Source organism: Mesoplodon densirostris, chromosome 7, assembly GCF_025265405.1.
Source record: "Mesoplodon densirostris isolate mMesDen1 chromosome 7, mMesDen1 primary haplotype, whole genome shotgun sequence".
Taxonomy (NCBI): domain Eukaryota; kingdom Metazoa; phylum Chordata; class Mammalia; order Artiodactyla; family Ziphiidae; genus Mesoplodon; species Mesoplodon densirostris.
The window spans coordinates 54,409,625-54,435,107 of NC_082667.1; the positions used below are offsets into that span (position 1 = coordinate 54,409,625).

Consider the following 25,483-nt stretch of genomic DNA (forward strand, 5'->3'; position numbering starts at 1 on the left):
AGGCTGGAAAGACAGGCGTGGATCAAATTCTAAAGGGCTCGGTAGATCCCATGTGGGCTTTATCCTGAAAATGGTTTATAGGAAGGAAGTGATCTGCTCACATGGGTTTCTGCTTCTTTTTCCCTTCTATTGCTACCCAGCCCCACTCCCACCAGATTTGCTTTATAACTCGTTGGCATAAAAGACTGGGTTACATAAAAAGCAGAGAGTGACGCATCTTCCACCAAAAGTAGCCGTAACACTGATAGTGCTTCACACTTGATTGTGCTTGACTGTTTCCAGAAGGCTGTCTGCTGAGCCAAGGAAGAGCACAGCCTTTGGAATATCATACCTGTCTTGGTTTGGATCCCATATTCACTGACTCTCAGTCCTCTCTGTGAAATACAGGGTTCTCGAGAGGAACAAGTGACGTGGAATGCTTTGTAAACTGTGAACTTGAGAGATGTTTCCTTCCCATTGATTGCCTCATTTGATATCACTGTAGCTCTGTGGTTCCCTTAATAAACTCTTTCCCCCATTTTACAGATGATAAAACTGAGGCTCAGAGAGGTAACGTGACATGTGCATGGTTGTCTTAGTCTTGGGCCTTTTTTTCTTTTTCTTTTTTTAAAAATTTTTATTGGAGTATAGTTGATTTACAATGTTGTGTTAGTTTCAGGTATACAGCAAAGTCAATCAGTTATACCTATACATATATCCACTCTGTTTTAGATTCTTTTCCCATATAGGTCATTACAGAGTACTGAGTAGAGTTCCCTGTGCTATACAGTAGGTCCTTATTAGTTATCTGTTTTATATATAGTAGTGTGTATGTGTCAATCTCAAATGTAAATTGGCACAACCATTATGGAGAACAGTATGGAGGTTCCTTAAAAAACTAAGTATAGAACTACCATATGATCCAGCAATTCCACTCCTGGGCATATATCCATAGAAAACCATAATTAGAAAAGATACATGCACGCCAGTGTTCATTGCAGCAGTACTTACAATAGCCAAGACATGGAAGCAGCCTAAATGTCCATCAACAGAGGAATGGATAAAGAAGATGTGGTGCAATATACAGTGGAATACTATGCAGCCATTAAAAGTCTTAGACCTTTTGAAACCGAGGCAGTGTCCCTGATGATCTCTGAATCACCTTCAAGGCTAGTCTTCCCTTTTCTTGAAGAATAGTGCAAATTCAGAGCCAATTAGCTTTATTGTCCTGTCCTGTAGACTCTTAAGTTTGACAGCTGTCCTTCATTCTGTCTCCATCTTCTTCGGTTCAGATTGGCAGTGTTCCTTCTGGGGTGGCTGACTAGGTCCATGGTTCACACCCATAGACATCTTCTTATCAAATGGTCAGTCAGCCTCACCCATGGTATTCTCTTCCATACATACTTTCTCATTTTTTGCAATATGTGCAGGCTGAGAATTTTTCATATCTTTAAGTTATGGTTTCTTTTTGCTTAACTGTTCTTTCTTTGATTCATTTCTCTTTTCTCTCATTTTACTCGAAGCTGCCAGGAGGAGCCAAGCCACTCTTCCCACACTTGACTTCAAAATCTCCTCGGAGAAATATCTAATTTCATCGCTTACAACTTCTACCTTCCACAAAACACTAGAACACGAACACAGTTCAGCCAAGTTCTTTGCCACCATAGAACAAGGATCGCCTTCCCTCCATTGTTCCAATAACATGCTCCTCATTTCTGAGATCTCATCAGAATTGCCCTTAATGTCCATATTTCTATCACTAGTCTGTACATATTTATGTATTCTCTGAGAAGATAGAAGCTTTCTCTACACTTCTTCTTTTTTTTTTTTTTTCCTCCTGAGCACTCACCAGAATCACATTTAACAGTCCCTCAACAGAGCAACATAGTCTTTTTTTAGCACGTACCTCAAAACTCTTGCAGACTCTACCCATTACCCAGTTCCAACGATGCTTCCACATTTTTAGATATTTGTTCCAGCGTCATTACACTTTTGGGTACCAATTTCTGTCTTAGTCAGCTTGGGCTGCTAAAGCAAAGTACCATAGACTGGGTCGCTTAAACCACAGACATTTATTTCTCACAGTTCCGGAGGCTGGGAAGTCCAAGATCAAGGTATGGGCAGATTTTGCATCTGGTGAGAGGCCTCCTCCTAGTTTGCAGATGGCCACCTTCTTGCCATATCCTCACATGGCGCAGAGAGAAAGCTAGCTCTCTGGTCTCTTCTTATAAGCACACTCAACCCTCATGTCCTCATCTAAATCAGATTACCTCCCCGAAACCCCATCTGCAAATACCATGACATTGGGGGTAGGGCTTCCACTTATGAATTTTGGAGGGACATAAACATACAGTCCACGACAATGGCCATGTGGTTAGTGAGTGGCAAAATCTAGAACAGAATCCAGTTTCCTGACCTTCTCCACCCTTATAATATCCTTAGCTTCCAAAGCTAGGCTTTTTATGAGCATAGCTTAGGAGGATGGTACTTAAGATTTACTTCCAGGACTTGCCTCTAGCGGCATCACTAGAAACTTTCTTCGTAAATATCATCCACTTAGCCATATGCCCCTGGCCACTTTACTTACCTGCTCTGAGTCTAAGTTTTTCACCTATAAATTTGGTTATAATACCTATTGCTCCAAGTACTTGAAAGGAGTAAATAAAATATAAATATTTATATATAAATAAAACATATCATATAAATATATTTAATATATATAAATAAAATATGTATCTTAATTCTCTCACCTGTAAAATGGAGATACAGACAGTACCTGCTTTGTAGTGGGTCATGAGGATGAGCTGAATTAACACAGGTAGGGGGCTCGGAATAGTGCCTGGCACATAGTAAGGGCTCAAGAGATGTTAGTGGTGGTTTTTAATCCCCCCCAGACAGCAGCGTGGCTCATTCCCTTTAGTCAAAAGTCACCTGAGGCCATCACTGTCTGTGTGACCTAAAGTTTCACCACTGCCTCCAAATACACAGGCCACAGCGCCCTTCCTGGCTTTACGTGTTCTCAGATTTATCACCATCTCGGTAAACTATGTGTTAACTTATCTTGTTTTTTTCACTTGCTATGTACCATTGTGTGTAATTGGTGATGCTCACATTTTAGCACACGTCTGAATCACCTGGAGAGTTTGTGGAATCAGATTAATGCACCCCACCCAAGAATTCATGGTTCAGTAACTCTGGGGCAGGGCCCAAAATTTTTTATTTCAAAACAATTCCCAGGTGATGTTGAAGTTACTGATTCTAGCCATACCCTAAAAGTATCAAAGAAACAGCGGGAAGCTGATGACATGGGAGGCTAGTCTTTTTTTTTTTTTTTTTTTTTAATCTTGTTTATTATCCCTCTTACGAAAATGTCAGCTCAGTGGGGACAGGAGCTTTGTCTGCTTTGCTCCTGGATGTATCTCAGCACCTAGAAGAGCAGGTGCTCAATAAGTGCCTGTCGGGTACCTGTGTATTGACCGCATGACCGTGTCCGATTTGCCAGTGCCTGCGGCTGGCCCGGCTGCTGCCGCGCGGTCCCCGTGGGGCCGTCCCCGCCCCGCTGACTGCGCGTGTTTGTGCCCTAGATCCCCCAGGCGGCCTGCAGAACCACCCTCGGCTCCGGACACCGCCGCTGCCGCTCTCGCATGCCCACACCCCTAACCAGCACCACGCGGCCTCCGTTAGCTCCCTGAACCGGGGCAACTTCACTCCGAGGAGCAACCCAAGCCCGGCCCCCACGGATCACTCGCTCTCCGGAGAGCCCGCGTCCGGGGGCGTGCAGGAGCCGGCCCACGCCCAGGACAACTGGCTGCTCAACAGCAACATCCCGCTGGAGACCAGGTGCGGGGCGCGGGACGGCTGGGCTGAGACCCTCGGGCTCTGGAGGGGCCCCGCTGTGTGCCCACCACCTGGCCCGGCCCGGGTGGCTGGCGTCTGGGCCACAGCATAGGGATACGAGCAGGGCGGTGGGATGATGTAGCGGAGAGACAGCTGGGGCTTGGGAATCAAGCAGCCCTGACGTTCAGGGCGAACCTGCTGCTTACTGAAGGTATGACCTTGGTCAATGTGCTGACCCCCTTTGTGCCTCACTTTAATACCCCACGGGGATGCTGCTCACTGGAGAAGGATGTTGCAACAGTAGATCAGAGGTGATGTGTGTGAGCAGGGCTGGCATGTGGCAGAGAGCAGGCTCCCAGGGTTTGATTTGGGCCCACACCTCTGCCTTTCCTTACCGTGACTTGGTCACCTTCCGCCTGGCGTGGACTTGCCTGGCCTGCGGTGGGTGCTCGGTGACTGCCATCTCCCCTCACCTCCTCTCCTCCTCTCCTTCTGGCCTAGCCCCTCTATACCCAAAGCCCTAATAATCCCTAACATTGATACATTTGAGTTTTGGTTACAAGGGCTTTCATATGTGGGATATGATAGAATCCTCACAACTTTAGGCAATAGGTATTACTATTGTGATCCCATTTAAGAGACTTGGAAGCTGAGACTCAAAAAGGGTTAGGCAGTCTGTGCACAGCTGAGACTTGAACCCAGGTGGCCCAGCTTCCGGGTGCAGTGCTGTCTCCCTACACCACCGACCGTCTTCTCCTGGCCTGGACCCCTCTGCCTCTCCCTTCTGCCAGCCTCCTCGAATGCTTCTTTCAGCTCAGGGATTTCAGTCAGCCTCTGTTCATAGCCTTCTTCCTTCCCTTTGCTAAGCCACGATTTTTCCCAAACAGAAGGGATTTTTTTTAAGGTTATAAAAACCGTACAAACCCACTGGAGAAAACGCAGAAAGATATAAAGACAAAAGTCAGATGTACCCATAATCCTACCACTCTGAGATAAGCGCTCTTGGCTTTGGGGGACATAGCCTTTTCCTATTTTCTCTAAACTGAGGATGAAGTGTCCCAGGCTGGACATTTGGAAGCTCTTTCTCAAAGAGAAAGTAGTTCTCAAAGTAGTGGGAAACAAAGATTTTCCCAAACTCCTGTTCCTTATCTGGGAAGAGGACAAAAGTCATATACCACATTTGAGGAAGTGCAATTAATCTATACGTGGAAGGCCTACCCATCTGACTCTGCCTGGCACATGACGGTGATATTCCCACACTGAGCTAGTGGGTCCAGTGAGAGGAAATCAACATCCTTTCGTGCCATTTTACTCCTGTAGAATCATTTTTCCAAAAGCAAATTTCTCACAGATGTGGCCCAACCTGCCCCCAGTCTCTTAATTAATATGTTTCTGTTGACAGTCTTTAAAATCATGTGTGACTTTTTTCCTGCGTGCCTCCTTTGCTCTCTTCACGGACAGAGTCAGATAATTGCATGCCTTCCTACCCAGAGTAGCTTAATTAGATCTCCATTATTTCCAAAGTGCTTATTGAATGACAGCACATGGTTGGTTGAAAGAAGCCAGCAAGAAATCGATGGTTCTGATTCCCTGCATGGAGCATGGCAGCTACGCCCTCTGCTTAGGTGTTCATTTTTCTCACATAGGATCAAAGTAGGTGGTTCTCGTCCTGGGATGGAGCGACCCTTCTGCGGCCTCCCAGTCTCCCGAGATGCTGAGCCAAGGAGATGCGGCTGACTTTCCTTGTTGTCGGCCACTGTGCTTTTTCTATGTGCTGTTTTCTTCTTCCCCTGCTACTAGAAAGGGTATTCTGGGGCTTGGGGGAAAAAAAAAAAAAAGTAGGTGGTTCTCCAAGTTTTTCAAGGGAAAGGAAGATAGAGGACCAGCAGCAGGGACATTCTCCTGATGCTTAGTTTGAGACGTGAAGGTGATCCCAGCTTAAGTCTCTTGCCTCGTTAGCCAGTGCCCACATGCCTATCTGACCCTCTCTCCTCCCACATCCATTGCTCAAACCACATGGAACTTTGTTTTCTTTTTTCTTATACTTTATCATTCAACTAACGTTCTGTAGAGCAGTGGAAATGGAAATAAGCAAGAAAAGAAAATCACCCATATCTACCACCAAATGGTAATCATTGTTAACATGTTGGCGTATACTCATGTTTATATAACATTTTCTTGCTTTTCTAAATCCATTCACATATATAACATAATTATGTAAATTTAATATTCAGTATATGTGTGTATATGTGAGTGTACATATATGTGTATTTATCAGTATTCCATCAAATCCCCAGGCCTTTCATGCCCCTGTGCCTTTGCACATACTCTTTGCACAACTCTCTGCCAGAGTCACCTTCCTCCTCACTTCTTGGTCTAGCAAAGTCCTTGAAGACCCAGATGAAATGTTTGAGGAAGGTTTCCGCTGTGACCTCAGAGTTCTGTGCATCTAAAGATAGCCTACAACTGGGCTTCCCTGGTGGCGCAGTGGTTGAGAGTCCGCCTGCCGATGCAGGGGACACGGGTTCATGCCCCGGTCCAGGAAGATCCCACATGCCGCGGAGCGGCTGGGCCCGTGAGCCATGGACGCTGAGCCTGCGCGTCCGGAGCCTGTGCTCCGCAGCGGGAGAGGCCTCAGCGGTGAGAGGCCCGCATACCGCAAAAAAAAAAAAAAAAAAAAGCCTAAAACTGGGAGAGGTGCCTAAAACAGTGGATAACACAATCAGAATTCTAGATCTTCATACCAGCTGGTTGACAACACAAAACTAATAAGGTATAGTTTAAGAGGGATCAGTGTCAAGTATGGCAGGTAGAATCAAAAGTAATTGTGATCAACTTGGTGAGATGGGAAGGATGTGGGCTTTAGATCAGATGGATGTGGATTCCTACCTTGGCTTTAATGCTTACTAGCTGGATAGCCTCCTTAACGTCTCTGAACCTTGATGTCCCCATCTGTAAATTGGGTTAAGAATTCATGCTTCTTGGGTTGGGAGTAAATGAAATATATGAGAAACACACAGCACAGTGCCTGGCATTAAAATACATGCTATAAAAGCCGTTTCCATTTTTGCCGTATATATCTGCTCCCCATATCAACCCTGTGAAGAAAAAAGTCATTCAAAAATATTTATTAAGCTCCTACTCACCAGAAGAATTGAGGGGAAATCACAGGTTCTATCTCTTGTCTACTTGGAAGAAGTGAGTTTGGCCCTGATGTTCTGAGGGCATCAGTGATGGTCCACTCACTGTAGCGAGTTGTTCAAAGCACAGATTTCAGGGTCAGACACACCCTATGCTCAGACCCTCCCCCCAGCCCAGTGCTCACTAGCTGTGGACCTAGACCTTATAAGTTTTCATCTCTAAAAGGGAGAAAATATTAGCAAATTCCTGTTCTGATGATCTATTGCCACATAACAAACTACCCAAAACTTAGTGGTTTAAAAAACACCAGTTGATTGTGCTTCATAGTGTGAGTCAGCAATTCAGGAAGAGCTCAGCTGGGCTGGTCTTCTGCTCCACGTGGGATAGACTGGGGTCAATCAGTGGTATTTGGCTGTTGCCTGGGCTGGTCTGAAGGATCCAAGATGGCTTCACTCATGTGCCTGACACCTTGGGGGAGACAGCTGGAAAGCTGGGCTCGGTAGGGCCCCTCTCCTTCTGATGTGGTCTCGGGGTCTCTCCACATAGCCTTCCCTGCAGGGAACTGTACTTTGTCCTCAGCAGCTCAAGGCTCCACTGCACTGAGACAAGAAGCCATTGATCCTCCTAAACGGCTTGGCCTGGAACTGGCACGGTGTCACTTTTACCATATTCTGTTGGTCAAAGCAGTCACAGGCCAGCCAGCTTCAAGGGAGGGACAGTAGACCCCACTTCTCAAAGGGAGAAGTGCCAAGAATTTTCATCCACCTTGAATCTACCATACTGCCTCGTAAGGATGTTGGAGCAATTACATAAAATAATGCCTGCAAATGTCTTAGCACACAGTAAGCGCTCAACTGCTTATCATGTAGTACTTGTTGTCCAGTAAATATTCACGCAATGCCTACTGTGTGCCTGAGACATTTAAGAGACTAGACTCTTGCAGTAGGATAGAGATAAGCACAGGAAATGTGTTTTAATTTGCCTCGGGATCCCCAGCACACAACACAGCCTTGCCAACTGCTGGGGGCTTGATAGATATTAACACACAGGTGAAATGAATGAGTGAATGAATGATGGAACAAATGAATGGATACATATACTCACCTGAGACTTGAGTGGGGCACAGAGAAGACTTCCCAACAGACCTGTTGCTGTGTGACTGTGTCGAAAAGCAGGACTCCCCAGCGAGAGGCAGGAAGGAAAGGAGGGCCTGGAGAGGCACAGCCTGAGCCAAGCCCTAGAAGCCCCAGAGAGCAGGGCCTGTTTGAGACCGTTGTCCTAAACAGCTTTGCCAAGTGCCACCAGCACGGGGGGCCTCCTGATGCCAGGGAAACAGCCACAGACCCTTCCCTAATTGTCACACTGAGTTTCTGTTGAGAGTCTAAAGTAAATAGCTGAGCAAATACCATAACAGCTGGTAGAATGACCAGGGGGGGAATCCAGTTGCATGCCGGCAGGAAAAGGAAGGCTAGCAGAAGGACAGAGGAGAGAGAGGGCTTGGTTAACCCACTCCTTTCTCTGCCCCTGCTGTGCCTCTGGCACTCCCCCAGGGTGACTGAGTCCCCCATGGAGGAGATCAAGTCTACCTGTGCTCCCCAGAGCTGGGGTGTGATATTGCTTTAAGCCCTGCAGGTGCATCTGTGGCCCATTCTGGTGGGAGCCATGTGTTCAGGGTCCCCGAAAACCTGATCCACTTCTTTCACACTCTGCAGCATTAGACACGTAATTGATTCCACAGGGACTGCCTGATTAATAAACCATCAGGCTCCTGTCGGATGAAGGGGAAGCTGGAACAGAAGACTGCCAGACCTCAGCTCCAACTCATGTGATCTCAGGCCTGGTTTGGGAGGCTGGGGACCACTTTGTGGTTATACTCAATTTGGGGAACAGCCCTGCCCACCCTCAGGGATGGGAGACTATCCCGTGGTCTCCAGCCCTGATACGCTTCCCAGAATGGCACACGGTGTCTGCTGGTGCGCCAGGCCAGCCCCTGAGCATCGCAGGGAGCTGGGAAGGACAGTCGTCCCTGTCATTGGTGATTCCGTCACAGACATGCATAAGATACAGCCACTGCCACATAAGAAGCTGGAGGTCTAGGGAGGAAGACAGACCCATAAATGAATGAATGGAGACAGGGCTGTCTGGATGATGCTCTGAGAGGAGAGGAGAGGGTGTGGCTCCCTCAGCTTGGAAGCCTCAAATAACAATCAAAACCAACACTCAGAGAGCCCTTACTGGGTGCTCTGATGAGCTCCCAACCACAGAAGCTCATTAGAGACTCAGGGCCCAGGGCTTTTACTGGGGGCTGGTCACATGGACATCACCTGCCTGGCAAGTACCCAAAATCCAGACTCCCAGAAGGAAAACAGGTGTTCAGCATAAACCATATTGTTTGTACAAATAAAACTCAGTGAGTCAGCCCCTCTTATCAGTTGATGGTGGGAACCCTCCTGAACCCTAAGTTCCCAGACACCAGCCAAGGGCCAGCCTTTTAAGCAGGCCTTTCAAAGGATAGCAGTCAGGACTGCTATCTTAACTCTTCTGCACAGAAGGGTAGTCTTATTATCCTCCTCACTTTAGAGGTGAAGAATCTGAAGGACAGAAAACTTAAGTAACTTGCCTAAGGAACCATAGCCAGTAAATGGCAGGGCCAAGAGCCATACCCAGGCCGGCTGACTCTAGAGCTTATGCCCCTAACCACTGTCCAGTGCTGCCTTCCTGGTTATTAAAGGTAGCATCTTGGGGCATGCATTAGTAGAATCTGCAGGGAGAAAGGAATTCTGAGATGAGGGACAGTTGTGCAAAGGCCAGGAGGGAGCTTGGCCTTCTGGAGAGAGAGTCAAGAGTTTGGTGAAGTGGGAGCTGCAGGGGCTTCCCAGTGGAGATGACAGTAAATGGGGGTCACTCATGGAGGACCTTGAGTTCCATGAACAGGAGGTTGCACTTTTCCCTGTGGGCATGGGGGCTGGGGGTGGTAGAAGTAGGGGTGAGTAGCTGCCAACATCTCGCAAATCGAGAGTGACATCATGAGATTGGCAGGGAAGACCTGGTTCATTTTTGTTTCTTTGTTCATCCATTTGTTCACATGCCAGCTCCATAACTAACTCTAAGTGTGGTCTTGGCCAAGTCTCTTAACACCCTGCACACCTTGGCAGGGGTGGGGGTCTGCAGAGTGTGGGGTGTGATCCCTGCCTGTCCTGCTCTACCGGGTGGCTGTCCCAGGGCTTAGGGGGTGGAAACATGGTCCAGGACAGTGGGCTCATGGTGAGAAGCTGGGCTGTTGAACAGGGCAGTCCCAGAAGAACTACTGGCCACTGCAGCTTCCCAGCCACTTCCTTCCCCAAAGCCGTGCGTTTTGTGCTTGGGAGGCAAGCTCAATCGGCCCTGGGTCAGAGAGATGGAACCCTGCTTCAGGCAGCTCAGGGATTGGTCCAGGGCCCCCCCTCAGGCTTAGAGGGGAGCCAGTCCCCTCCCCTCTCTAAGAAGAGCTTTAAGAGCAGTCTAGCACTGCACTGCAGGTCCTTCTCCAAGCCAGCGGCAACTCTTTGCTTACAGGCAGCTTGGGGCTGTGAGGCCAGAGGGATCTGAGTTTGAGTCCCATCTCTAGCTTTCCACTGCCGTGTGATCTTAGGCTGTCACTTAACCTATCTGGACCTCAGTTTCCATATCTGTAAAATGAGTTAACAACACCCACCAACGTGAGGTCAGATGAATCCAGTGGCCCTACCTGAGCTCCCAGCAGCAGTGGCTGGAGACCCTACAGGACTGTGACCCAAGGAAGGCTCAGCAGCTCAGTGTCCCCATCAGGAAATCCTCATCACTTCTGTGTTTCAGAAGAACCAGAAACCCAGAGTGTTGGGGGCAGAGGTAGACAGGAAATTTAGTAGGGAGCCTTGAACTGGGAGTCTGGACACCCGGGTTTTTGTTCCAGCTCTGCCACTGACTTGCTGTGTGGATGGGAGCAGGACACATGTCTGTCTGGGTCTTGGTTTTCTCAGCAGTCAAATGAGACCTAATAATTTGACCCAGAACTCCGTTTTGAAAGTACAGAATGAGGCTTACTATTTCAAGGCAATAATAACATCCCTGCCGACCCCGGGGCCTGTGTACCTCCCACTATGTCACAAGACCTCCCATCAGGAGGCCATCTGTCTGGGGGCAGAAATGGGGCTACTCTGAGGGACTCCCCTGCAGGAACTCCCAGGCTCTGTGGGATGCCCTGGGGTAGTGAATGCTATCAGAACCGCCTGCCACCCAGGCTGCTGGACCCAGACTGCTTCAGGATCCTCTCAAAGGGAAGGTCCCCACCCCCACGGCGGTACTCAGAGGCCTGGCTGCAAAACAGTGTTGCCTGTACCCAGGAGTGCCCACGAAATGGTGCTCTGAGGTATACTTACAACCCCTCGCGTTGGTCTGTGAGGCCGGCCAAGGGCAAAGCCACAGGCTAGGCAGCGACCCAGGATTACAGGCAGGGAGGGCCTGAGCTCTGGCGTCAGACAGACTCAGGCTGCTGTCAAGCTCTGCAGCTTGTTTACTGTACAGTAGGACCTTAGGACTGTTACTTCTCTGAGCCTTGCTGTGCCAGCCCGCAAAACAGAGATGATGACAGAGACTTTGTAGGTTGTTGTGAAGAGGAAGATCTACACTGGATAATAGTTGCAGAGTTCTAGACAGTGAAAAGCATATGGTGGATGTAGGGTAGGTAGTCGTTATTATAGTTAGCATTAGTACTTCTGTAATCTTTGTTTAGCCCTTGAAAAGCTTCCAACATTCCTCAGTTGGTCCTATAGCAACCTGTGAGCTTAGTAGTATTAGCCCCATTTTACAGATGTAAAAAGTAGTATAAGATTAGAAGAGGTTAAAGTGTTTACACAAAGTCACACAGCACGGAAGCGGCAGAAAAGGGACTTGAATTTAGGTTTTCCGGTTCTCACGACCTGGTCAAAGTCAGAAGGATGCTCCCTGGCAGGGCTGGGCGTGAAAGGTAGCTTTCTGCAGTCAGTCCTTCCCTTGGGCACACACAGCAGGCTGCATCCACCACCGGCTTCTTCGAAATGATTCAAGGGAGGTGGCAGCAATCCTGAAATGTCAGAAAACAGGATCCCATGCACTCATGTGTGAGTGACGCCACTTAGCAGGCACGGCTGAGACTAAAATAGCCAGTGTGTCTACCTGCATTCTGGGTCCCGAAATGCTGCACTGCCCTCAGTGCATGTGGAGGGACAAAAGAGCCTCCCCCTCTGTCTCTGTGGGGTGCCATCCTCACCAATCTGTCATCACCCAGGTCCCTGCACTGCCAAAGGACCCTCACACTCCAGTATCATCACAGCTTGGGGACTTGTGAGAAATACAGGTCCCCAGGCCCCCAACACCTACTGACCCCGAATTTCTGGGGCTGGGTCTCAGCGAAGCACAGCTCTCCAGAGGATTCTGGTGCTTACGCAAGTTTGAAAACCACAGCTTTAGAAGCAAATGGCCCAAAATGCTTGTCTGTCTTTTTCCTCTGGACAAGCAAAGTATGCGTCGCTGGCTGCTGTCAAAGCAGATGTCGGCAGGGTGAAGTAGAGGAGAAAGCGCAGGCTTTGGAACCAGATAAACTTGGGCTCAAGTTCCTGCTTTGAACCTCGCTAGCCAGTAGCCTTGGCTAGTCCTGGGACCTCTCCACATCTCCATTTCCTCGTCTGTAAAACGGGGATGACACTGCCTTGCTTGCACTGCCCCTTTTGAAGACTTGAGATAAATGGATATAACATGCCTAGCTCAGCACCTGAGCCATAGTCAGTCTTCACCAGTCAGATCTGTGATTTGATGCACACAGCTGGCAGACATACAGGTTTGGATGGAGAGTGCTCCCTCCAGATGCCCCGGGCCAGGCAGACCCCGGGCACTTGTGGCTTGCACACAGACCCATTGCCTGGAAACTGCATCCTGCTGGTCTCACGCACAGCTGCACCCATCAGCCACTTTGTGTGTTTCTCTGCTCTCCACCTTCATTGATGCATGACTCATGGCTTCATTCGTGTCTCCATGTGTGCATAGAAACCTAGGCAAGCAGCCATTCCTAGGGACATTGCAGGACAACCTCATTGAGATGGACATTCTCAGCGCCTCCCGCCATGATGGGTCTTACAGTGATGGGTAGGTGACATCCCCATGCTCCTCCTCTCTGTGTGTGCTCTCCCTGTGGCTCCTGCACTTGCATGCAGACTCTGAGACCTTTCCCTGGGATCTCCTGGGGGAGGTGATGAGGCCATGTTGCATGTCCATCCCCAAGTCCATGTTCAACTTGCAAGAGTTTATCCTTGGCATACACTGTCCCCCAGCATATTAACAGCAGTCCGGTTAATATGACGCTCCTGGCATCTCATTGGCTGCCTCTGCCATTCTGAAAGCCATCTCATGTAGCAACTTTTATGCAGCACAGGCCCTGTATTGTGTGTATGCTGGCCCTGAGTATGTATTCTGTGGCCTGAGTCATCTTGCACCCCAGCAAGATTCCTCTAAGTATTACCTTTGACCCTAAGACTTCAGGGGCATGCAGTGCAACCAGTGCACCCCATTTCCCAGGCTGTGTCCCAGTCCTCTCATGGCCATGGTTAAAGCCAAGCTGTGGAGGATTTCCTGGCACTTAGTTTGGCCACAACCATGTGCTTTGACCTTGCCGTGCGGCCCTCAAGACTGTAGCCAGGCTGCAGTTGCCCATCTGTTCCCTCCCATGGGTTTTACCAGGGGCTTGGAAGGCAGCAGACTGGCTTTTGAGGAGAGTGCTTAGAAGGCATTTGCTGCCATTGGCTGTGTAACAGCCACTAGGGGACTCTTGACCATGGCAGAGCTTAGTGGTTCCCACTCCTACCAAAACCCCCTTTAAAACGATTGGTATTTTATTCCTCCACCACGGTACAAAGTCAAAGGACGTATTGGAGGGAGACGGAAATTTTTCGGTTTCATAATCTCCAGGGGGCAGAACAGGATTTTAGACACTTTCCAAGTTACTGCAATAATTTTAGAAAACATCTAGTTTATTCCCCAAGAAACAGCATCCCAGCCCCATCCCTTCCCAGGAAAAGGATCTCAACACTCAGCCTTCTGTCCAGTTGGTAGCACCTTCCGCCTTGGCTTACGTGGGTTCCCCATGGGCAGGGCTGTCCCAGCCGTGTTTCGTGGAAACATGTCTTCGTGTGCCCTGTTTTGTGGTCTGGTACATGATTCTCTGTTTTTCTGTCCCTCCGTCTCCTCCGTGGTGATTCTCTCTCTCTCTCCCCAGGCTCCTCTGCATGCTTCCTCTACTGCTGCCTGCATCCTCAGGTCAGTGTGGGCTCCTGGTGAGTCGTCAGCCCCTGACGCCCTCTGGCTTCTCTCCATCCACAGGCACTTCCTCTTCAAGCCGGGAGGCACCTCCCCGCTCTTCTGCACCACGTCGCCGGGGTACCCTCTGACGTCCAGCACCGTGTACTCACCTCCGCCCCGACCCCTGCCCCGTAGCACCTTCTCCCGACCGGCCTTCAACCTCAAGAAGCCCTCCAAGTACTGTAACTGGAAGTGCGCGGCCCTGAGCGCCATTGCCATCTCAGCCACGCTGGTCATCCTGCTGGCGTACTTTGTGGGTAAGCACCTCCCTCACCCCAGCTTCCCTTGGGTCCCCTTCGGCCCAGAGGGCAGTGATCGAGACACCTGTGGGCATGAAGGCGCCCTGCCAGCACGGCAGTCAGAGCTTGCGGGGTGAGCGGCGCAGCCCTGGATCACTGGCCTGGCCTGCACCCGCCCCCCTCCCCCCGCCCTGACTATCCAGGTCAGCTCTCAGGGCCCTCTCGTGCTCCTGCACGTGTACCAGGGAGGAAGCTCTGCGTCGGCTCTCTCGTGTGGTGGAGGCCTGGCATCAGGCAAAAGCCCTCACCAAGACTGGCTTTTGACCTGGTCATCTGTGACGTGAGTGTCGTAGATGGGAGTCACTAGAAATGAAATGACAAGTTGGGCAGCTGAACAGGAGGCTGGCCTCTCCTGTTGGTGCCACGGCAAGGAGCAGGAAGGAGGCAGGGCGCCCTGGGGTTGGAGGGAAACTGCCAGAGATCAGAGTGCGTGACCTCAAGCCATACGGCATGTCCGAAGGTGGTGGCCGGGCAGGGCCATCTGGGGGGAGCCAAGGTCGAGTGTCAGAAAGGGTCCCAGGGAGTGGTTAGAGCTGCCTGAGCGAGCGCAGAGACCCGGGGCAGCACTGACTGGCCTTCCTACCGGACCCCAGGGCACGTCCGTGATGTAAGAAACTCCTCCGGACCCACTGCCCCGCTTGCGATGCCTCCCACTGTGTGCTCTTTTGAGTTATTTGCAGCACAGTCTGGTTTCCTGCTTCAGACCCCTGTGTTTGGTCTTTGGTCTGCTCCCAGGAAAGCTATGAATCTGAAGAGATCTTGGGATGTTGTGCAGAGTCCGCTGCCTCTATGAAAATCAGCCTCTTAGTAAAGGCATCCAGCGGGGTGGGCTTAACCCTCTGTCCTTTCCAGCCTTCAAATTCTATAATTCTAAGATTTAAGGTAGGTCAGACCAGCTTGAGAAGGCCTCGAACCCACGCTAAGGCATTCTGAGATAATTCTGTCAGCAAAGGGAACCTTTTAGTATAAGCCCAATAAATAGAAATGGAACTAGCTGGCAGAAGCCAAAGGAAGACCGAGGGCCGCCCATTGTGAAAAAGAACTTAGCGACAAGCAAAGTCATTGTGGATGGAAAAGAACTGTCTTGAGAGGTCTGGCTCCCACTTGTTTGGGATGGGGAGAAGGGGTTCAAGCATGGTTGGGGGTTTGGGTGATGTAAGCTGTAAGGTTACTTCCCTTTCAAGATCTTTGAATTAAATAAAAACAAGTAATCAGGAAAACGATAGCCCTGCAAACAAGGAGGTCTCCTTAAACATCTCGAGGTATAATAAGCCTCGTCTGGTATCCGGGGTCTCTTTTCCCCCTGTGAAGATTGGCTTACAGAATTTCACGGCATCCGGGTCAGGTTGCCATACGTGTTTATCTATTCTTCTGTCTGATTGGTTAGCTGTTGCCGCCTAGAAAGCTGTGTTGAGAAGGATCCCAAGGCTATATTCAGACTCGATGGAAAAGAGTCTCTGTGATTGATTACTGATGTCTGCTGTGGTCACAGGAATGGAGAATATGGATGACATACCACGTATTTGCCATCCCTGCCCTGGGTCATTGGGTAAAAGGAACAGCCAAACTGGGAAAGGTCAGCACCCACCCAGGCTCTGCAGGAGGTTCATGACTGATGTAGATTGGGTTACTGGTGAGGGTTGTGGGGTTCCAAGCACTGTCACCTGGCATGGAAGTTTCTTTGTGGCACTCCCAATACTGTATCCCCACCAACCACTAGCACAGCCCTTGCTTTTGACTGACATTATTATATTTCATAGATGGGTAGACTTTTGAACAGGCAGTGTCACTGTTCATCAAGGGTCAAGTAGTTCACTACATATAGACATCAACTTGTTTTGTGTTGAAGTCAAGGTTTATACTATGTACTATGTAACCTAGTTCAGAAAGAAGGCATCAATCTTTATATGATTAAATAAGCTCTCTTCTGCTTTCCATCCCATGGGCTTCTTCATCTCCCATTTAGCAAGAATACACCGTCCATCCTCAGCTATCTAAAGATAGGGGCTACTGTGGACAGTAGTGAGTTCTCTACCCAGGAAGGGTGCAAATAGTGCCTATGACCATGTAAGCAAGAAAAAGATTCATTCATTGACTGGGCATGTTCTCTGGAGGACATTTACTTTTCCTTCCAACATTGATAGTCTCAGAATCTACGATTTTGTAAAGTTTCTTTTTCATTCAGCAAACGAAACAGGGTAGGTACCTTGAGGCAGGCACTGTGCTGAGTGCTAGGGCCAACAATATATTCGCTACTCTTGAGGTGTTCGTAGCTTAGAAGCAGTGATTGATATATGATAGCATAGCGGTGTTAGAAGTGGCTGAGGCAGCTCAGGGGCTATGGGAATACCCAGCCCCAGCCAGAAGGACTAGAGGAGGCTTCCTGTGAAAGGTGATGTTTTAGCTGACTCTTCAAGTCACAGCCAGAAGTAGACGTGAAGGAAAAGAGTTTCAAACCAAGGGACATTTCAAAGTCTCGAAAGAGGATGATGTGATGGCAAAAGGGGCTTCTGTGTCTGAAGTATCTGAGGGGTGTCGGGGACACGACTGGAGCTAATGCAAGAGAGTTTGGTCAGATTATGAAGATCAACGTGGAGGCCAAGCTAAAGACCTTACTGGATGGGCAACAGGGAGCCATTGAAGGGCTTTAAGCGGTGGCAGGACATAGTCAGATGTTTATCTCAGAAAGGTAAGGATGGAGGAAGAAAGAACAGGCCCTATTGCATAAACAAGTCAGGAGACGCTGAGGGCTTCAACTAAGAGGGTGACAGTGTAGGTGGGGGGTAGGGTAGATGTGAGGTCGATTTGGGAGAATTTGTCTCTCAAGTTAGGAGTCGTCAGTCCACTGAGAATGTGTCCTTGCCAAGAATAAATGCGTCCTTCTGACAAAGCCCAATGTATATGGAGAACTTAAAACAGGAGTTTAGATTCTGTACCCAAGGACCAGGTCAGAGAGGCTAGCCTGGGGTCTTCCCTTTGTTACCTGGAAACTCAGCAAGGTGCTGGGGCAGAGCTCACACCGGCCTGAGAGCCTGGATTCCACTCCCAGCTCAGCCACTGAGCAGCTTGGGCAACTCACTTCTCTCTCTGAGTTCAGATTTCTCATCTAGAAAACCGGCATGACCCATGACCTCAGAAGGATGCTTATGAGTCTGGAGTAAGAGTAAGCTAATGCAGTGAATGCACTGCAGGTGCGAGGGAGTTCCTCCCTATCCTCAAGGGCTGGGTTGGCAGCCTTGTGCTTGCTCTCCTCCAGTTGCTGGGGCCAGGGATGAGCTCTTGTTGCTTGGCCATCATCACAGGCTGTGAAGACTAACTTGTAAGGAACTCTCAATTATTAAAAATCAAAGTAATTGTCTCTGTTGAGCACAACTATCCTTAACAAAGACTCTGCTAGCAGACCAACTCATCAACAGGCAAAAAGCACAGATATTTAATTAGATTTTTGATGAAAATTGTGTTTAATTTCAAGGATAATCAATTATTAATTACTGTAATGAGCAAGTCTGACTGGGTTTACTAATTAACTCATTTAAAAATTATGAATAACCTTTTCATTTGTAATTATTTTCTACATCTTATCAAGTTCCAGATAGGAATTGCATCACCTCACCAGCAGAGGGGGAGTGGAAAACAGAGGGCGTGGAAGACTTGTTCTTTCTCTGGTGTCTGCTCAGGGCTGCCATGTCTGGACAGAGCTCTGACAGATCCACTTGACATTCAGTTTCTTAGTTGGAAAGTTTATTGGGAAACAAGCAACCAGTGGCCTTTCATTTGTAGAGACGTGTGCAGTTATTTTCATAGGAAGATAGAGAAATTGGAGTCAGCACTTGCCACCCACAAAGGCTGCAGGACCCAGGGCCTTGCCTTTGGGCCGTCTCCTCGTCCCCTGGGGTGTTACGGGTTGCTCTGGCCTGGGCTGGGAATCCAGGGAGGACCCTCACCGAGCCTGGGAGATCTCTTCTGAGAGACGATGTGTATTTTTGCCTCTGAAGGACACCCATTCAGAGAGGCTGCTGTTGGGGTGAGTGCCTTGCTTTAGTCACCCACTCTCCCTATGAAGGTTTTCGGGTCTTTTTAGTCTCCATTTGAATACCCTGCCTCTGCTTTTCTAAAGAAAAGAAAGCTGTTTGAAGAACAAAATGGGGAGAGAATGATGTGAGGGGAAAGTTAGTTGTAAATTAAACCATGAAACTTGTGTAGCCATGGCCATAATGCTTTATTTGATAGCATTTAATTGTTTTAAAAACATTTTCACCTAAAAAAGCAGTGTGGTTTAGAGTAGTAGAAATAACAGAGGTCACTTTTTATCATTAATAATCAGAGCAGTTTGCTTTGATTGTGCCCTGTCGACGTGGCCCTGACTGTTTTAAGCACTTTGCTTGTGTTTTCTTTTTTTTTTTTTTCTCTGCGGTACGCGGGCCTCTCACTGTTGTGGCCTCTCCTGTTGCGGAGCACAGGCTCCGCACGCGCAGGCTCAGCAGCCATGGCTCACGGGCCCAGCCGCTCCGCGGCATGTGGGATCTTCCCGGACCGGGGCACGAACCCGTGTCCCCTGCATCGGCAGGCGGACTCTCAACCACTGCGCCACCAGGGAAGCCCTGTGTTTCCTTATTGAAATCTCCCAGCAACTCTATGGGTTATTATCCCCAGTTTACAGATGAGGACATGGAGACCCAGTGAGCTTAAGTAACTCACCCACTGTCGTACAGTAAATGGCAGGACTGTGCACTCAGCCTCTTGAGCTGATGCTTTTAATTTTTTTTTTTCTCTTTTGAGCTCACAGTCTTAAGCCTTATACTGTAATTTTCCCTCCTTGTATCTGGTATTCTACGTTTTTACTGTGTACCTAGCATCGATCCAAGCCATTACTATACACGTATCATCTCTCTGAACACTCATAACAGTTCTGTATTTCCTGGAAGAGGAAACTAGAGCTCAGAGAAGTTAACAACTTGCCAGGGTCACACAACGAGTGAATGACATAGGATTTCAAAGGCCATACTCTCAGCCACTACACTGTAGGTCACATAATGGAGGATCAAAAGACCCCATTCAGGCCCTGGCTCCGTCCCCTGCTGGCTGTGTAAACTTGAGCAAGTCGCTTAACTTCTCTGAACTTCAGTTTCCACTTTCCTTATGGCTCTTATAATGGATGTGGCTGGAATGATTAGGCCCATTTTATAGGCGAGGAAACTGAGGGTAGCATCATGGTTGAGAGCATGGGTTCTGAAATAAGGCTGCCTGCTTTCAAATCTCAGCTCTGCTGCTGCTTACATGCTTTGTGACCTTAGGCAAGTTTATTTAACCGCTCTCAGCCTCAGTTTACCCATCTGTAAAATGAGGGTAATAATAGTGGCCATTTCACAGGGTTTTGTGACGTTCCAGTAAGATAATTTGCATAATGCACCTATCCCATTGCCTGGCACAGAGTTGGCTCTCAGTAAAAGTTTGATACTATTGTGGTCATTAACAGTATTATTAGGACTTTTCGCATCCCATGGAAAAGAGGAAGTCTTGAGTGAGAACTTGGGCCAGTGTTGTTTCATGGCAGTGCCTGCGGGCTTCCCAGCCTGCATTAGTCACAGGGCAGCTGACAGAGCAATCAGGGGGCCCTGTCAGAAAGCACTTGTAGGGATGTCTCACTGTTCCAGGGAGGCAGCTGCAAGGAGAATCATTACCCAAAAAAACAACTCACGTCATTTCTTTAACCAGGACAAAAGTTGATTTTTGCTTCACTGCCAGTTGCCTCTATCCAGAGAAAACTGACAGCTTCCCTCGTGTTCCGATTCCCTATGTAAAAAGCAGACACTGAGTACTGCAGAAGAGTGCGGAGTTGTATCTTGAGGACTCTTCAAGCACCTGTCTAGCCAGATAGGCCTTTGGAATAGGAGACCAAAAAGGCTTGTTAACAGTACAAAAACCAGGAAGAGCTTTACATTTAAAGAGACCCAAGAGTGCCTGGAAGCTATTTCTTTCATTGTCAGGTCCAGGTCCCCCCTGGAGGGCGGAGCCTCATCCTCTATGATTTCTCTAAGGCAGCTCAGTGTTCTGATCAGGATTCAGTGGAAATCTCAGCTCTGCCACTGTCCACCTGTGTGACCCTTTTGAGCTTTGGTTTCCTTATCTGCAAAGCGGGAAGAAGAAGAATACTTTCCTTCTTGAGGCTGTTGTACAGGTTAAAAGAGATGATGTTGAAAAAACACAAGGCACATGACAAAGGAGGAGTCCCTTGCTGGTGGCCTTGGGAGAGGGTTGTTATGGACCTCAGTATCTCAGCCCAGGATGGGGTGGGAGTAAGTGATCCTCTTAGGTCCTTCCCCGTCTGTAGAGTGATGCCCATAGGAAATTGAACCAGGACATTGAGGGTGGAGTCCCAAGTGTGGGCTGCGGCAGCCTCTTGGTAACTGCAGGGGAACTTTCCAACATGCTCCATAGCCATAAGGGACTCTTTTTTTAAACTAGGTAACATTTTTCACCTCCACCAGCAGCTGATTGTGGATTAGAAAAAAAAATCTGAACTCTTGCTCGAAGCGGTATGAGTTTAATTTATAAGTGAGAATGTTGTGAAGCTTAATTGCCTCTTTTCAAAAGGCAGCTTTCAGAGAGCATTGCTGGTTGGAATATTATTGCAGTTCGTGGTCTGGAAGAGCCTGGGTCAAGCAGCTCTTGAAGTCATCTGGGCAGTGTTGACAGAGGTGGACTTGGGCACTCAGTGTGACTTGCACAGACTTTTGCAGGCTCCCTCAAGATCCCTGACATTGACCATGCACACATGCACACGTGACTTCAGCAGAGCAGCAATCCAGGCAGAAGGGATCTTGGGCTTCCCTCCTCTTTGGGAGTGTGATCTCCTATCTCCTAGTGTCTTATTCTCTGCTGCATACTCAGCCCCTAATACTCAGCCTGCCCCAGGGTAGCTGTGCTCAGTAAGATGTGGTTGAATAAAAGACCTTGCAAGAAGGTAAAATCTGCCCAGGGTTTTCTAGGCAGAATAGTGTGGGCACAAGCATGGTGGCAGAAATGCGCATTTTATGTCCTGGGGTTCAGGTACCGGGGAAATGGACATGAAATGAGTAGAGAAAGGATTAGAAATAGAGGCCAGGGTGATTGTACCCGCCGCTGCCCCGCAGTTATCCCCATCTGGTTCAAACAGCTCATGCAGTATCAGGATCTCAGATGCCATTTGCTTCCTAAGCACAGGCCCGTTGCACTCTGGGCCTGGGTGTTATTAGTGAGCAATAAGGCTCATTTTCTCCCCTTTTTCTTCGACTTCACATCAGGCCTTTTGGACAGAAGCCATAGATTTAGCTTTATAGCCCAAAGAATGGGAAACAGAGATGATTGAACTTGATCTTTTAGGAGGAGAAAAAAGTGATAGAGATACAGGATCCTGTATTAAAGGCTTGCTCTCCAAGATTGATTCCTTCATGCTGCTCTGTGGGAATTGCTAATAGCAAGATATATATAGATTGTTCTCCTTAGGACAGACCCCAGACAAATATCCTTCAGCACCCCAAAAGGAGGACTTGAGGCTAGCGTGGTGCCCTGCAGTGGTCTGAAACGCCACCACGCGGAGGAGGGGGCGGACTCGCTCTGTGAGATTGCCGAGGGCAGAACAAGGCCCTCTGGCTGAAAATGATGGGAAGGCCGATGCCGGCTCTGGGAGAAGACTTCCCTCACGAGACAGCCGCCTGTCTGGAGTGGGCTGCTTGAGAGGGGTGTCTGCAGTGAGAGGGGCGACTCTTAAGTGCCCCAGCTCCACAGACCAGGGGATCTTGTCCTCATCGTGCTTCTGCCATTCCTATCGATGCCACCCATACGAGGACTTGGTCTTCTTCGGATGAGTTTCTGAACCTGTAAAACAGGAGTAAACAGAAGACTAGCTGAAATGATGAAGTCATTCAACATGCTTCAGCTCAGCATGAGAGAAAATTGTCCGTCTTGCAGACCTCACGCTCTCCCCACCCTCCGATCTTTTCCCATTGGTAACCGAACCCAACCAAGAGCCAGAGCCCAAGCGGACCCATTGGTCCAGACCATATGGATCAGCCTCCCTGGGCACAGAGCAGGGTAGAGAAGGATAGGGTGGATCTGGGGGGCAAATGGATAACATCAGTATCCCTACTCTTCTTAGTTCTTGTCCTAGCAGAGTTCAGGGCCCAAGACAAGGATTGAGATCCATACCACACTCAGGCGTGTCTCCCTTACCTGTACACCTACTCAGCCATCAGGGCCCAACTGCTTGTATTTAAAAGCAGATTTATTGAGATATAATTTGCATACAGAAGATTAACACATTTTAGTTGTACCATTCTATGAATTCTGACAGAGTTGTGTGACCATCACTGCCGTCAAAACACAGAACACGGGCTTCCCCGGTGGCGCAGTGGTTGAGAGTCCACCTGCCGATGCAGGGGACACGGGTTCGTGTCCCGGTCCGGGAAGATCCCACATGCCACAGAGCGGCTGGGCCCGTGAGCCATGGCCTCTGAGCCTGCGCGTCCGGAGCCTGTGCTCCGCAACGGGAGAGGCCACAACGGTGAGAGGCCCACGTACCGCAAAACAAACAAACAAACAAACAAAAAGCAAAAAAACAAAACACAGAACACTTCTATCACCACAGAAGTTCCGTTTTTTTAAATCAGTCCTGTCTTCTCATCCTCAGCCTCGGGCCACCACTCATCCATTCCACATCTCGGTAGTTTTTGGTACTATTTTTGGGATGTGTAGTAAAGAAGTGATTTATTTACTGGATTCAAAATCAGGTGTAACTTACAATAACCTTCAAACTTTAAGACATCAAAGTGTTTTTGAGAAAATTTAAAGACATGACTTAGAGTTTAAGATATGAGGGCAAGCAACTGAAACATTCTAGGGTTCTCTGTGTGTTATACTTGACCTCCTTTGAGGATCACAGCCAAAAACCTCCATGTAGTCAGCATGTGTATGTTCTTCTGCCTTTTTCAGGGACCATCTTTTTGTACACGTTTTTAAGTATTGACACAAAATTCTCATTCTTGTCAGGTTTAATACCTCTATCATATTTGTGCCATTATTATATCATTGTATTCCTTTGTTTCCAACTGTTTGCTATTATAAATAGCACTTCTGTAACCAGAATGAAAGAAAACCTCTTCTGTTTTCTTCTTTCACTCACTTTGGGGAGGGTGTGTCCCCCTGAGCAGGATATTTTTTTTGGAGGGGGGTCACAAGATATGGACAGTTTAAAGCTTTTGTGACTCACTGCTTGCTAGGGGCTCCTCAGAAGGAAAGGACTGAATCCCCGGGTTCCCAGCTAGATGTCCAGTTTCCCCACAGTGCTGCTAGCATGCAGCTTTGTGTCTGATCTTGGTGGGTCAGCTGGTTTAATGAGTGGGGGCCGGGGGAGGTTACAAGTGGCCCCGAGACCCAGAGAGGTAAAGGGATCTTCATTCCTGGAGGGAACCACACACCTTCTCCCAGTCAGTTCCCTTTCGAGAGCCTAGCTCACGCATCCCTTCCTCAGCGAAGCTCCTCTGACTCCCTCGCCGTAAGCCAGGAACCCAGTCATATGCTCTTATAGTGCTCAGGGGTCTCACGGTCATTGCAGCTGCAGACTATGTCTTAGATTCGCTCAGCTGTGTCTCCACTGTCAGGCTGTAAGCTCCATGGCGGTGGAAGCAATTTCTGTCTTGCCCAGTGCTATAGCCACAGCTTCTCATACCAGGGTGTGGCAGGATGTAGCCTGTGTTCAGCCAAAGTTGGTTGAAGGAGAGAAAGGAGGGATGTCAGGACCAGAAGCTAACTGATATTGCAAGGCATGGAGCAGGGGGAAAGAAAATGGTAAGCAGAGAAGCTTAGGTTCTTACAGGGAACAGAGGCGAAAAGTCTAGAGGCAGGGAGATCATGTGAGAGTGAAAATGGTTACTGGAAACTAAGGGGAGAGAATACCAGAGGTGGCTTCCAAAATGTATTCGGTGTGGGGCACAGACCTTGTCTGTTGCTTACACCTGTGAGACTTGAAGCGAGAACCTTGCCCTCTCTCAGCCTCAGTTTCCTCCTCTGTGAAAGCAGATAATAGGCTGTTCTGGGGATGCAATGACAACCGGGCACCTAGTTCTTTCTAATAAGAGCCACTAGTGAATGACATCTGTCTTCCCCTCCCCCTAGCAAACAAGTTGTGTTGAATTTGAGGGCCAAGCCGTCCCGAGTTTGGAAATGCCTCAAAAAAGAAAGGACCTGAGTTTATTCAGTATATTCATTTTTTATAACAATGGCAGCTCCAGAGACAACACACTGTCCCAGGACTTGGGGGGCCTTGTCCTGTGGATAGTTTCAAGGCCCCCAAAGAGGCAACATAGCCGTGGTTGGTCAGGGAGTAGCCCCAGCTATGTGGCCGGGGTGCTCCTTCCCCAACTGCACCCCGGGAGTGTGGAAAAGGAATCGATTTTACAGATTTTTAGCATCCTTGGAAAGAACATGTCCCCAAGTCCTTGTTTTTATTCTGAACTAATTACTGTGAAATAACATAATTTAATTGCACTTAGATGCAGAGAGAAAGTGAGAGTGGTCTCCCCGATGGCTGTTTTTTCACTGTCGTAAATACCTAGCTTGCGGAGGGGAGGTCCGTACAGCCAGGGCTGTGCTTCGTGCTGCAGGCTAGGGACAGAGGTGAGGAAGCCCAGCCAAGCGGCCCTTCATTTCAGGGGGGAAGAAAAGGGAGGGGCGGGAAAGGGGAGAGGAAGTGAGATGGCAGTAAAGAAACACAGTATTTTTTTCCTTCCGTCAGTAAAACAACAAAACCACACAACTAAAAGGCTTCATCCTCCTAAAGACAGAGTACAGTCTAATAGCAAAAGCACAGACTTCGCCCTCCAGCCGTGCTCACACAGGTTTTT

The 25,483-nt window shown here is 48.6% G+C and overlaps 1 protein-coding gene across 1 annotated transcript in view; it reads left to right on the plus strand.

The window, feature by feature from the left end:
* TENM4 (teneurin transmembrane protein 4) overlaps positions 1–25,483 on the plus strand; it is a 392,087-nt gene that overhangs the window by 153,116 nt on the left and 213,488 nt on the right. The window contains exons 3-5 of the mRNA XM_060102952.1: positions 3,564–3,819; positions 12,997–13,095; positions 14,326–14,561. Of these exons, the coding sequence (XP_059958935.1) occupies positions 3,564–3,819; positions 12,997–13,095; positions 14,326–14,561 (591 nt within the window). The remainder of the gene's footprint in view (positions 1–3,563; positions 3,820–12,996; positions 13,096–14,325; positions 14,562–25,483) is intronic.